At 39.5% G+C, this 14615-nt stretch overlaps 1 protein-coding gene across 1 annotated transcript in view; it reads right to left on the bottom strand.

The window, feature by feature from the left end:
• Positions 1–12090, bottom strand: part of DPYD (dihydropyrimidine dehydrogenase) — an 886622-nt gene extending 874532 nt beyond the window's left edge. Inside the window, exon 1 of the mRNA XM_061121314.1 lies at positions 11931–12090. Coding sequence (XP_060977297.1) covers positions 11931–11969 — 39 coding nt within the window. The 5' untranslated portion in view covers positions 11970–12090. The remainder of the gene's footprint in view (positions 1–11930) is intronic.
• Positions 12091–14615: the final 2525 nt, after the last annotated feature.

The raw sequence follows: 14615 nt of genomic DNA, 5'->3' as shown, positions 1-14615 counted from the left end.
TTTTGATGTAAAGACTTAAGGGGAAAGAATCCTTTGAGAATCTGGACTGCTGGAGTGATTTTGGTGGTAGGACTTCCATATAAAAGTTTCTATCCTTAGTCACATGCTGGGACATCTGCAGCTGGTATTATATTTAATCATTTGAGATGACAATCTGAGATTTATTCATTCACCTGTCCATCACCAACTCCCTAAGCTTACTCAAATAATGTCCATCGAGTCGGTGATGCCATCCAACCATCCCACCCTCTGTCGTCCCCCTTCTCCTGCCTCCAATCTTTCCCAGCATCAGGGTCTTTTCAAATGAGTCAGTTCTTCACATCAGGTGGACAAATACTGCAGCTTCAGCTTCAGCATCAGTCATTCCAATGAATATTCAGGACTGATTTCCTTTAGGATTGACTGGTTTGATCTCCTTTCAGTACAAGGGACTCTCAAGAATCTTCTCCAAAACCACAGTTCAAAAGCATGAATGAAAAGATAATGAAGTTTATCTTCAATAAATTTTGTTATCTCCACTCCCAGAGAATCATGCTGCTATTTAAAACTATTTAAAAAGTTAGTAAGAATGTAGAGAAATGCTTCCGACAGAATAAAAAGGCCAATATAAGATTGCATTCCTTCTCTTTTTTGTGTGGTATATATTATAGATTTTGGATTTGAAGTTAATATTTAGTATGAGGTCTATACATACATGTATGTGATTCTTAAGTCGCTCATTTAGTTTCAAACACATTTTAACCATCCCACAATTTTATTCCCCATTCCCTCACTACTACTGTTTTTGACATATTTTACATCTTTTTGTGTAGCCCTTAACTTCCTATTGCAGATATAGATGATTTTACTACTTCCATCTCTTAACTTTCTTACTAACTTTGTATGAGGTGGGATTTACTACCTTTAGTGTGTATCTGCTTTTACCAATGAGCTTTTCCTTTTGTAATTTATATATGTTTCTAGTTCTGGCCTTTTCTTACTTGCTTAGAAAAGCCTCTTTAATGTTTCTTATAAAGCTAGTTTGGTGGTGCTGAACTCTTTTTCCTTTTGCTTGTCTATAAAAACTTTTGATTTCTCCATCAAATCTGAATGAAAGCCTTGCTGGATTGAGTATTCTTGGTTGTAGGTTTTCCCTTTCATCACTGTAAGTACACCATGCCTACAGAGTTTCTGCAGAAAAGTTAGTTGACAGCCTATGGGAGCTCCATTCTACATAACTCATCCCTCTTCCCTTGCTGCTTTTAATATTCTCCCTCTCTCTCTCTCTCTTTAATTTTTGCCAATTCAATTACAATACATCTTAGTATTATCTTTTTTGGGTTGATCCTGTTTGGGCCTCTCTGTGACTCCTGGACCTGGATGTCTGTGTACTTTCCCAGACTAGCAAAGTTTTCACCTATGATACCCTCAAACTTGTTCTCTTACTTTTCTCTCTTCTTCTGGGGCAATTATAATGCAAATGTTACTATGTTTTTATGAGATAGTTTTTACTATGTTTTCTTAGAGATCTCTTAAATTGTCCTCATTTTTTTCATTCTTTTTTCTGTTCAGCATTAGTGATTTCCACTACTCTGTCTTCTAGCTCACTGATCCATTCCTCTGTATCACTTCATTTACTGTTGATTCCTTCTAGTGTATTTTTCATTTCAACTACTGTATTCTGCATCTCTAATTGGTTTCTCTTTATATTTTGTTTGTTATAAATCTTTAACTTCTCACTTTGTTCATCCATTCTTCACCCACGTTCTTTGATCATCTTCACAATCATTACTTTAAACACTTCCTCTGGTAGATCGCCTATCTGTACTTAGTTTTCCTTCTGGGGGTTTACCTTAACCCGTTGGAACATGTTCCTCTGTCGTCTCATTGTGTCTAAATTGCTGTTTTTATTTCTCTGTACCTGGTTGCTTGGTTGCATTTCCTGACCTGAGAAATGTGGCCTTCTGTGGGACATGCCCTATGCATCCCAGCAGTATAGTCCCCTCTGATCTCTAGAGCTATAAGCTTCAGTGATGCACCTATGAAGCCTGCGTGGGTACATCTGTTGCGGCAGGCTGACTAAAGTGGGTGGTCTGGTAGATGTGGCTGCTCCTTCGTCCCATTGGTTTCCAGGTCTTGCCTTGTGCAGAGGCTGCCAGCTACTGGTTAGCAGCACCAGGTCACAGGGCAGCTGGCTGGAAAACCCCAGGAGGTCCCAGGACTTGTACTGGCTAATCGGTAGGCAGAGCTGGTTCTGGAGTGGGTGGACGCAGGGTTAAGATTCCTGGATCTACTGTCTGTCTGCTGGTGGATAACGCCTGTTCTTGCCATGGCAGGCTGTGAGTTTCTGGGTGTCCCAAACTTGGTGCTGGTGAATGAAGCTGGAAGTCAGGGCAACTGGCTGAGGAGTCCATGATATCTCAGAACTGATACTGGCCTGCTGGTGGGTTGGGCCAGGGTTGGTGGAGTCTGAGGCTGGTGCTGGACATGGGCAGGCTCCATGGGACACTGGAGCCAGGGTCCATGGGATCCCAGGGTTAGTGCCAGCTCACTGTTGGGCAGAGCCAGTTCCCAGGGTCTCTGGCTGCATGGCCCCAGGGTGTCTAAAGGCTTGTGTTAACTCACTGGTGAGTCAGAACCTGGGGCAGCTGGCCAAGGTTTCTCAGAGCAGTGTCGGCCTGTGGTAAGTAAGGTGGACCCTGCCATGGCAGGCCACCAAGCTGTAACTGAACTGGAACTGGTGTCTACTCACTAGCAGGCGGGACTGGAACTCACCGGGTTCTGGGATTACTGCCTGCCCACCGGGATAGAGGACCTGGGTTCTGGAGTCTCTGGTTGAAGGGCCCTAGGGATACGAGTTCTAATGCCTGCTTCCTGGTGCATGGGATCAAGTCCCAGATCCACTGGTGGACAGGGCCATATGCAGCAGAGGCTGTGTGTTCAAAGGATCTTAAGGCAGCCTGCTTGCTGGTGGATGGGGCCGTGTGTGTGTGTGTGTGTGTGTGTGTGTATACACACTGGAATACTACTCAGCCAAAACAGCAATGAAATTTTGTCATTTGCAACAAAATGGATGGACCTGGACAGGGCCATACGCAGCAGAGGCTGTGTGTTCAAAGGATCTTAAGGCAGCCTGCTTGCTGGTGGATGGGTGTGTGTGTGTGTGTGTGTGTGTGTGTGTGTGTGTATGCAGCAGAGGCTGTGTGTTCAAAGGATCTTAAGGCAGCCTGCTTGCTGGTGGATTGTGTGTGTGTGTGTGTGTGTGTGTGTGTGTGTATATATGCAGCAGAGGCTGTGTGTTCAAAGGATCTTAAGGCAGCCTGCTTGCTGGTGGATGGGGTGTGTGTGTGTGTGTGTGTGTGTGTGTGTGTGTGTATGCAGCAGAGGCTGTGTGTTCAAAGGATCTTAAGGCAGCCTGCTTGCTGGTGGATGGGGTGTGTGTGTGTGTGTGTGTGTGTGTGTGTGTGTGTACACACTGGAATACTACTCAGCCAAAACAGAGAATGAAATTTTGTCATTTGCAACAAAATGGATGGACCTGGAGGGTACTATGCTTAGTGAAATAAGTCAGACGGAGAAAGACAAACACTACATGTTAACACTTATATGTGGAATCAAAAAATAAACAGATGAATGAAAATAACTAAAAGAAACATAATCACAGATACAGAAAACAAACTAGTCGTTACCAGAGGGGAGAAGAAAGGAAAAAAGGGCAAGATATGGGTAGCAGATTAAGATATACAAAGTACTATGTATAAATGAATAAGCTACAAGGTTATATTGTATAGCACAGGGAATATAGTTAATATTTTATAACTTGAAACGGAGTATAATATATAAAAATTTTGAATCATAATATTCTACACCTGAAACTAACATTGTAAATCAACTACACCTCAATAAATAAATATTATATATGATTAAACTATTTAGGGGAAAAAAAACCTCATGCATAGGATAGTACTAAATTACTATTAGCATGACTGTTTTATATGGTGTGACTGTATGTTTGGGGTCTTCTTTTTTGTTTCTTTGAAATCTTCTGTAATGATCACTAAAAATAATTTGAAAATTAAATTAGAGAAATGAAAAAATGTTTTAATGAAAATTAACCCCTCAAAAAGAGTATTTTGCTGTGAAAGTTGTCATGTTTTAATCTCAGGCATCTGCGAAGGGGAACTGAATAACTTTCTGTTTGAATTACTAAGGATATCAAACTTTTACACCAGCATTCCCCAAAATCTGTCATGAGAGAATATTTAGCAGAAGATCCCCAAAATTTTGAGGACACTGTGGTGCAGAGTCAGAGAAAAGTAACTTGTATTTCTGTGGGCTTGGGGACCCAACTATTTGTACTCTAGTTTCCACTGACAGTTATCGATCAAAAAGCACACTGGAAAAACTGATTCCTTTTTGGAATCTCTGTTCTTAATTCCTAGTTAAAGACAGCATCATCCTACAGACATACAAAAATATGAATTTACGAATTCCAGATCACCTTCACAGAACTCCAGCCATATAGAGAAAAATCAGACTTCTTTGGCATGCTCAGGGGAGATTTAGACTTATTTATTTGATTTAAAAAGAAAAGAAAGCAGGCAAGCATGAGAAAAGTAAAAATCAGATGAATAAGGACATCAAATCCACACAGCTGGTAAAAATGGTACACTTAATCCTGTATAGCATGTAAAATACACTAGCTCTGACACCACCATCTTGCATTTCCTTAATATGATCACCCAACAGGTCATGTTTCCAAACAATTTCACCATTCCCATATTTTATTACAAACCATCATTGAAAGACTAATCAATAACAAACTTGTTGAGGAATCAGCAGACTCTTCCCAGAGGTTGAGTGACTTCCACAAGGTCAGAGGCAAAGGATCTGACTTGTGGAGCAAAAATATACCCAAGCTTGGCCCCTATCCCAGGATGCTTATTTTCATTAACATATAGTAAATACACATTATCTTCTATTGTTTTGCTGAAGATCTTCACCTGGCCTTTAATTAAATATACTAAGATTTTTAAAGCTTTAATATGCTACTATGGTCAATTTTTAATATCATTCAAAGGGACTAAAGAAGTGGATCTACTTAGAGGAGTCAATCTTGAGTAGGTAAAAACAAGGTGAAAACTGGAGGCTGAGGTTTGGGGAGAGAAGTGAAAGTGGGAAGGGGCATGGGGAGGATCAGCAGAGAGTGGTAAGTAATAAAATATTGGGGGAGGGAGAAGTGCAGTCAGGCTCCATCCCTGAGCACCATCTGTATAAATCAGGCCTGGAGTTGACATGTAATTTTGTGTTGGTCCCCTGAGAAGTGGCCCTCAGGGCTTCATTATTGATGAAGAGATTTTTCTTCAAAGTGGCCTAGTCAGGATTGCCTCAAGGGGACATTCATAAGCACTCATAATATCAATTTCCAAGCACCTGGGAGGTAGGAACACAGATTGTCTCTTTAATTATTATGATAGAGGTAGAGGATAGTGAGAATGCTATTACACAACCAAGCTGAAATCCTCAAAGAAATTAAATTATTATAATGTAATGCAAAAAGTTTATTATCTGAGTCATCCTTTAGAAAGGGCACACTTTACCTTTTCCTGGTGCAAAATAGGTTGATCTCCAATTCCCTCCTCCCTTGGACTTAAAAGTTACAAAATATATAATATTATATATATATATATATAGCATAGTATATAATACTGTAATATACAGTATATTATATGTATTAAACATATAATATATATTAAATATATAATATATAAATATATAATATAGTATAAAATACTATACAAATATAGTGTGTGTAGGATGCTTAGAAGCCCAGAAAAAACTCTTTGAAGCTAATATGATGGCTTAAAGAAACTGTAAGTTTAGTCCAGTTAAACACAAGACATATGGAGCTGGGCACTTTTTCTTAAAATAATGACACATAAGGGTTTCTTTTCACAGAAGGATAACAATAATCCCTTCTGAATACCATTGAGAATGCCAAGAAGTAAATTTCACCAATGGTTTGACCTGATCTAGTCACAAAAACATTCAGAAAAACACCAACAATTCAATCCACATGTACAAATGCAGTGAAATAGCAAGGGTTAGGAGTAGGAGGACTCCTACATTTGACTCTCTGCCACAGTGTATTAGATGTGGACAATCCTATATAGAAAAAACCTTCACCACATACTTCCTCTAAATCTTTTACAGCTTACACTATAGGGCTTGCTATTCAGTGGGTACTAAAAATATTTTTAAATAGAAATAAAAAGCAAAATGAAGACAGTCCTTTTAATGTGACCTGAATTTCAAAAACTCCCCCATCTCATTGTTAATACTGACAAAAATAATTCAGGAGTTTACTCATAAGTCATGTTTGCAACATTTTTTAATCAATAATAAGCCTCTCTCATAATTCTTTTAACTTCATTAACTCTCTCTTTCCTCACATATTTTAACAGCCTTTGATACCACTAGTTAATTCTTGGAGTTGAACAATACTCTAGCCAAATGACATTTATATAATACATACGCATAACATACATTCAATCTAATATTTAAAATAACTACTACCATTCAAGAGGTATATATTTCAAGTGACAGGTGCTGAGGCATTACATGTACATGACTCCAATTAATCCTTCTATCTAGTACATGAAATAAATTAAGATTAAATCCAACTGACAAAGAAAGAAATGACAGTTTAGCAAACAACTTGAGCACAATCATATAAATAAAAAATATATATAATAACGGTGCCAGGATGTGAACACAGGCCTGTTTTAACACAGTGCGTCTATTTTGTTTTTTAAACTAACCATGAAATGAAGCTTAATCAAAAATTTTATATAAATATAATGAGTTCCTAACATCAATATATAGATAACTATGGTGAATAGTCTGAAAGAAAAGTTATATGCTGAATTAAATACAGATGTTTCATATCTACTAGTATAACATTTTAATTAAAAGCAATGGAAGCAGTAATAATTATAAACCACAGGAAAGACATAATCCTATTAAGAGTTATCAGTAGTATAACTGGCTCCAGGATATCTATGAACACCCACAGTATTGATGTTTGAGGCCAAAAAACACCTTCTGTCTTAATATGGAGGATTAAGAGGAAATGAAGTCCAGAAGGCAAGCATGTCACATTTGAAAATCAAAATCCTGATTATAGATAAATTTACAATCTTAGAATGCCTTATTAAGTATTTTTTAATTAAGGCAGGATATAAATGACACAGAATTTTCTTTACAGTTTTAAGGACTATTTATCATTGTGTCCATTTAGCTAAGAAGCAGAAAGGCAAATTGACCAGTTATAATTTTCAATCTTTTTAGCCACACTGAGGCCTAGACTATATCAAATGTCTTATGGCTTCGTTGTCACGTTATTTCATGACGTGAAATATTTTTCAGTCTGTCTTTAATTTTAGTGTTTCTAATATTGTGACTTAACATTATGCTATTTGATTCTCCCACAGGTTTATCCTATTTTTAAGCTCTTGTTTTGCCAGTTCATATACAGAGTATGGTAAAATACTGTATTAAAATAGTTAAGGAAAGATATGATTGCTTAATGATCATCCAATTATCTCAGCATTTTGATTAGAGGTCTGCATAGGATTCTTATTAATTCCTCACTGCAAATGTGGAGCTTTCCAAAACTGGATATTCCTTCTACAGTGTAAGAAAGGAGGCTATTGAGTTTTAGCACACTTTTACAATTAAGCAATCAGTCAACACTATCTGCTATAATTAAGATTAAGCAGATCCAATCTAAAAATCTCCCTAGTGATAGATTCATCATTAGTCATTAATCTCACAGTTTTTAATTAAACCACTGAAAGTGAGTCATCTGAATTCATGTGTAGGAGGCAGAATTTAGAAGAAAAACTATAATGAAATATATATATATATATATATATATATATATGACCATTCTTAACTATAGGAATGTGTATAGTACCTTAAAGCTACAAGAAGCTTCCACTGAAATAACTCCAAATTTGGAGTAACTTTCTAAATCACATAAACAGGCACGTTTCTACTGCCCAGCTCAATTCCTTAGAAAGGAGAAATACTTTAAAATTAAGTATTGTCCACAGGACAGCTTAAAGTAGGGAGAACAAGTATATTTTTAACAATGCAAACTCACAAAACAAATTAAAAATGAAATTTTAGTTTTAATGCTTTAAAAGCCTTAGCAAGTCAAGATAGCATTCCCAGAGACTTGTGGCACCCAATCAATAAAAACAAGGAAACAAAACTGGACTTAAAAAAACATTTAGGTTTATATAAATAAATAATGCATACCTTCTGCAAAGCTGAGTCCTTATTTTCTTCTTGGGATCTACCTCCTCCCTCCCCAGTGGCAAAAGCAGTTATAATAAAGGGTATTCTTGCAATATCTTTTACCACCTCTACCAACTAATTAGCCTTTTTTTCAAAATTCTCCTAAAAATGTAATTTCTCCAAGTTGTTACACCATTATACTCCCATTTCCCAAAGCCATCACTTTATTATACTATTTTCTTAATTAATAAACACAAAATTTTTGACTGTCTTCTCAAATGAATAGAAGTTATAGGATCAGTTGTTCAAAAAACATTTCTATTTAACTCTAAAAGTATTATGATTTTGTGGATATTGGACTGAAATCTTTTTTTTTTATTCACAGTAAATTTGAAATGAGTTTATAACTACCAAAGAGTCATTAACTGATAATTCTAAGAATAAATCTTGACTTGGGGTTGTGGATATAGTAGAATGCGAGATTGCAATTCAGTTCAGTTATAAATACTTACCAGAATTATTAATATCCAAAGAGTTAATTAAAAGTTCACTGTACCTGCACATATTTTTCTTCAGCTATACTTCTATAGTAAATTCTCAATTATCCATGTCAGTGGAGAGGAACAAGACACTGAACAAAAGTGAACTCTTCCAAAATCATTCTTACTTGCTTTTAAAAGTACAGACACTGACATTAGACCAGCCGTCGATTCAAACTAAGTGAATTATTGTGAAGGTATTGTTGAGGTCAGGGAAAGTGATCAATGTCTGACAGTCACCTTTTTTGAAACCTTCCCCAAAGAATTTGTATTCAAAAGTCATTCTTGATAAAATTCAGTTGTATCCTAAAAGTAAGCCCACAAAGTAAAATATCTTTTTAAAGTCTATAGCTACCATTAGTGAACTTTAAAATAAGTTATTTCATAGGCAGTGATTTTCCTTAGTTGTTCAAAACTTTTAATTTTATCATATTTTGTTATTTTCTTGAGAAGATGTCAAGGTGTGACACATTTATTATGTTGTCTGATTATTTTTCTTACTTAACAAATCATGCAAATTTGACACAGAGAAGTTAGGTATTTAAACAAAGTCACCTGTCTAAAAAGGTGTAGAACTAGACCTCAATCACAGGCAATTTGCTCCAGATCCCATAACAATGTGGTCCTGAACCGTATTAACATATCTGGGAAAATGTCTGATTTCTCATACATTGACAGTAATTTTTGAGTATGTGAGCTAGGTTCTATTGCCGAGTACCTGTCATCTACTACGGCATCCTTGCTATGCCTATCTTTCTCCCCAGGGATATTTTAGTTTTGGAATCTGGTGACCTTCTGACTGTCTTTTATGCTCTCAGCCCTTCAAACCCTGATGTGATATTGGATTGAGGTTAGAAATATGGAGTGAGCACACAAAATAACTCTGTAAACCTCAATAACTTTTTGCCCCAGAAATAAAATATTTCTTGGCTGCTTCACTGCAACTTGAGGTTCTATAGGTAGCTTAAGGGGAAAATTAAATCACTGTTATAGTGGGTTGTCACTATCACCTTCTGTTCTTTTCACATTTGTCAGTTGAACATGTACTCTGTTTTATACTGATAATTTTTTTAAAGATGGCATGCTTCACATATTTGAGACTAAGGCAATGGTCACAAGCAGATAAATTTCTAGACAATGGTTTTAATGAATTCATTCAAAAAAACCAAATCCAATGTATGCATTCAAATCTGATAGAAAACTGAGCCTTTATAATTCATTCAAAAAAATGAACTTTGGTGAGTCAACAGGATCACCTGAGACATCTACGCTTGAATGTGTTCCTCTAGACTTAATGTATTTTTCCGCACTGCATTATATTTTAATGATGAATTTCATGCTCTTTCATGGTACTCTAGCTCGGGAATCGTGGATATTACTTTGAGGGAAAAGAAAATAACTATGTGTGATGAAAGATGTTACTGATTAAAGTGTGTTGCATGTGTGAATTACAGAAAAGCTGAAGAAGCTTAAATACCACTATTCTATAGTACAAGTAATATCAGGCTGACTAAGGTTAGATTGAGGTGAGTCAATGTAAGGGTCTGAACTTCTTAAATAGTCTTAGTTGAAACAAGTCATGAAATTAAACTGGTCATTAATGTTTCAGTGGCATCTTTTCCTTAGTGTAATGTGGTTAAGAACTGATTTCATGGACAAATGCAAAAGAGCCACCGATAAAGAAATTCAAAATCCAAAAGCCGCCAGCCCTCTGACATTCTTAACTCTGAAATCAGTACATCAGTACCACATGAACGTTGTCAGAAGGTTACTATTTGAGTTAGCTTAAAAGGGGGGGGGGGGGGGGGCGGTGGTTAAGTCAAAGTAACAAGGACCAAAATGGACAACATAAATCAATCATCTTTTACCTTGTGCATGAATAAATTTTGGGGTTAAATATATCACACAGATCAATATGAAAAAGTAAACTATCCACAAGAGAAACCACAAGTAAAATTAAGTAGACATGTACACATAGCATGTGCGTGTGTGCTCAGTCATACTTTGGCTCTACTTACTAGGATGGATTTTTCAAACCAAGCATGGAGTCTGGAGAAAACACTACTACCATCCCCCAAACAGGACACAAAGTTCCTACAATCAATGTTAGAGGCAACGCAGTGGCAAAAGCAGCTCTTTTGCAAACAGGTGGTTTTAAAGTTTTACTTAAGCCACTGACTGAAAGGACAGAGGAAAGGAAGATGTCATTTCTAAGAAAACACAGGCATGCACGTACATTCTACCAGAGTAGAAGACTTAAATTTTAAAAAAGCCCCAAACAAAACACAACAAAAAACTAAAAAAGCAGTTTATTTTAGCTCAGAACTGTGAACACCGGATTAGTATGTCTAAAATCACTGCTTGAAATTATCTCTCTCTCGTCGCATACATAAAGATCCTCCTAGGGAGAAATTGAAGGAAACGATCATGTTACTTCAGGGTGGGCTTTATTCACAGGAACAAAGATGACATTTTTACAGAAACAGAGTGCAAGAGAAAATAAAAAACTGTTGAGAAGAGGAATATACAGTTTATTTTGTATTTCTGAAGGCACTGTATTTTTCATGTTCTCAATACCCTATCCCGTTCTTCCCTATGTTACTTTCATAAGCAATACTAAGGCTACCAGCGGCTGCATTAGCTTACATACAGATCTCCATTATTTCTATCCTCCACCTTTGCAAATATGCAGAATTCAGCGACTGGAGGTGGGGGTAGCAGACAGGTATCCCAAAACGCTTACAGGGAAAAAACAGGCGGTGCGGGATAGACTGGGAGATGAACGCCCTTATGAGAAAGTCCATCTCCCTCGAACTCTTCTAGTTCTTCAATGGCCACCCAGAAACTTCGGACCCCGACTCCGAAGTAAACAGCCAGGTCCCAACGCGAAGGACAGCCCTGCAGCCGCGGACTCCCACTCGTCTCCCCGCCAGCCCACACGGGCGCCGGCTCCTCCGCTGCTCCTCCTCCTCCGCAGACTTCCCGCGGAGGCAAAGTTTCCCGAGGCTCCCACTCTTTTCCCCGCCCGGCGGTGGCCGCAGCGCCCTTTCGGGCACCCACCAGCTGCGCTCCCCGCCCGCCCCTCGCCAGCCCGCGCGCAGTCGGTACCTCGATATCCGCCACGTCCTTGCTTAGCACAGGGGCCATGGCGATGCCCAGAGCCTGGAGCTTCCTTGCCACGAACCCCTCCGCGCCCTCAGGCTTCAACCAGAGACGAAAGTGACAGCTTGCCCGAGCGCCCCTAGAAATAGGAAGCGGCGGGCCGGAGGCGCGGAGGCGGCGCGGGCGCCGGGCGGTGCCGCCCCCGGGGCGGGGCTGCGCGCGGGGCCCTGCGGCTCCTCTAGCCCCGCGCAGCGGGCAGAGCGGGCCGGCTGGAGCCCGGCCCCGGCTCCCGCCCCGCCCCTCCACCTAGCAGCTTGTTTTCCTGCTACTCGCGGCTGGAAGGGAGGGAGAGAGCGCACTGGCGTTCGGGACTGGCCTTTGCTCTATAAACTGTTCGAGGCAGAGCTAGGTAGGTGGGGGCTAGATGTGAGAGAACCACAGGATTAAAGGTAAAAACAATCGGCGCCCTAAGTAACAAATTATTCCTTTTCTTTCCTTCCGCAGGAACCCTGCGAGGTGCAGAAACATTGTTTTTTGGCAACTGCAGCTTCAGAATTCCTCAGGGATAAGGTAGTAAATGTTCCTCTGTGCATTCAACAAATAGGCGGGAACAGGCAAGGGCAAGGGTTTTCTGAAAATGGACGATCCCTGGGAGCGGGGACGAGGCGGGGGCGACGAGAAGAGGGGCCAGGAATAGAGGTGAGCAAAAATTTCTACAGTCAGAAGCTGCAAGCAGTAAGTCCTGTCTGTAGGTGGTACAAAATCAAGGTTGTATATTTGCAGGACAATCCATTCTAATGGCCTTAAAAAAAAAAAAATCTAAAATGTGAAGCTCTTGTCAAGAGTTGTTCCTTAACGTTTTGATTTAGAGCTCGCTGGGGAGAGGAGAGCTATTTCATTTGGAGATGGTCTCAATCCAGAAAATATCCTCCTCTGAGTATATCTGTACTCCAGATGTCTCTCTTCATTCTCCCTCCAGAGTCCTCCCTTCTCCTGAAACGCGTCTTGCCTACTTCTGTTAAGGTTTTTATCACACTTCTTAGTTCTCTTGGCTAGACAGTGAGCACCTTGGGTTCTAGTATTTCCTCTTTATCATTATTCTTTCATTAGTTCATCATGTCATTCAATAAATATTTATGGAACATTTTCATTACCAAACACTGTGTTAGGTGCTCTGGCTTATAGTCTTCAAGAAGAAACATCACTCTCATGGAAAGTTACTCAGAAATAAGCAAACTAATAGGAGACTGAGATGCCTGCCTGGAAAGTAAAACAAGGAGGACAGAATTAATGGGGTGTACCTTGGACTGCAAGGAGATCCAACCAGTCCATCTTAAAGGAGATCAGTCCTGGGTGTTCATTGGAAGGACTGATGCTGAAGCTGAAACTCCAATACTTTGGCCACCTAATGTGAAGAGTTGACTCATTGGAAAAAACCCTGATGCTGGGAGGGATTGGGGGCAGGAGGAGAAGGGGATGACAGAGAATGAGATGGCTGGATGGCATCACCGACTCGATGGACATGAGTTTGCGTAAACTCTGGGAGTTGGTGATGGACAGAGAGGCCTGGCGTGCTGCGATTCATGGGGTCGCAAATAGTCGGACACGACTGAGCGACTGAACTGAACTGAATGGGATGTGAGTGCTCACTATCATAAGTGGGTGGGAAGATTTCTTTAAACAAACCACCAGATTACCTTCCAGAACCTGAAATTTACTAGGAGATGGATACATTTTTCTTAAGCAGTGTATTAAGAGAATGTAGAAAGCTACACAGAAACTTCGAAATCTTTCTTGACTCCCTTTTCTCCCATATTTAATGAGCATCCCCAAGCTCTCAGGATTCAACTTCTTAAATACATCTTGAAACATTTCTTTATTTCTCCACTTTCACTGAACCCACCAAGAGCTAAGCTGATTGTATTGCAACTTCTGTTCTTACTCTTTTTCACTACAGATTAAGCTTTAAAAAGTATTAATTGGCTCATAAAACACACACAGAATAAATCTTTGATGATTCCCACTGCATTCGGAAGAAAATAAAACTTCATAGTGACCTCTGAATAACCAGCCCTTCCCCTCTTCTGCAGCTTCACTCTAGGGCTTCTCTTTCCAAGAGCCACTGTGTTCCGGTTACAAGGTAATCTTCCGTTCTTCTATCACCGTTCTCCCTTTGTACATATGCTCCATTCCATTGGTACCTTAGATCTCAAAGAAACCTTCCCTGACCCATCCCCACCACCAACAAAATTAGGCCCACCCTGTCCTCTGTTATCCTTTCACGGCACCCTATTTTTTTCTCCATAAATAAGTAAGCGAGTGTTAGTCGCCCAGTCGTGCCTGACTCTTTACGACCCCATGGATTGCAGCCCACCAGGCTCTTCTGTCCATGAGATTTCCCAGGCAAGGATACTGGAGTGGGTTGCCATCTCCTTCTCCAGGGGATCTTCCCGACCCAGGGATGGAACCCAGGTCTCCTGCATTGCAGGCAGATTCTTTACCAACTGAGCTACAAAGGAAGCCCCATAGCCCTGTCAGATTTTATTTGCCTGTTTATTTGAGTGTGATTTGTTTAATATATGTCATCTATTTAGAATGTAAGCACCAGAAAGCAAGGGTACATATCTGGCTTGGTAGCGTACTGAATATTCAGTTTCTAAGCCAGGACTGAAACATACAAGAGAAATACTG

The sequence above is a fragment of the Dama dama genome, chromosome 20 (genome assembly GCF_033118175.1).
Source record: "Dama dama isolate Ldn47 chromosome 20, ASM3311817v1, whole genome shotgun sequence".
Lineage (NCBI taxonomy): Eukaryota > Metazoa > Chordata > Mammalia > Artiodactyla > Cervidae > Dama > Dama dama.
Note: the sequence above shows the minus strand (reverse complement) of the source record. Positions and strands in the feature narration are given on the sequence as shown.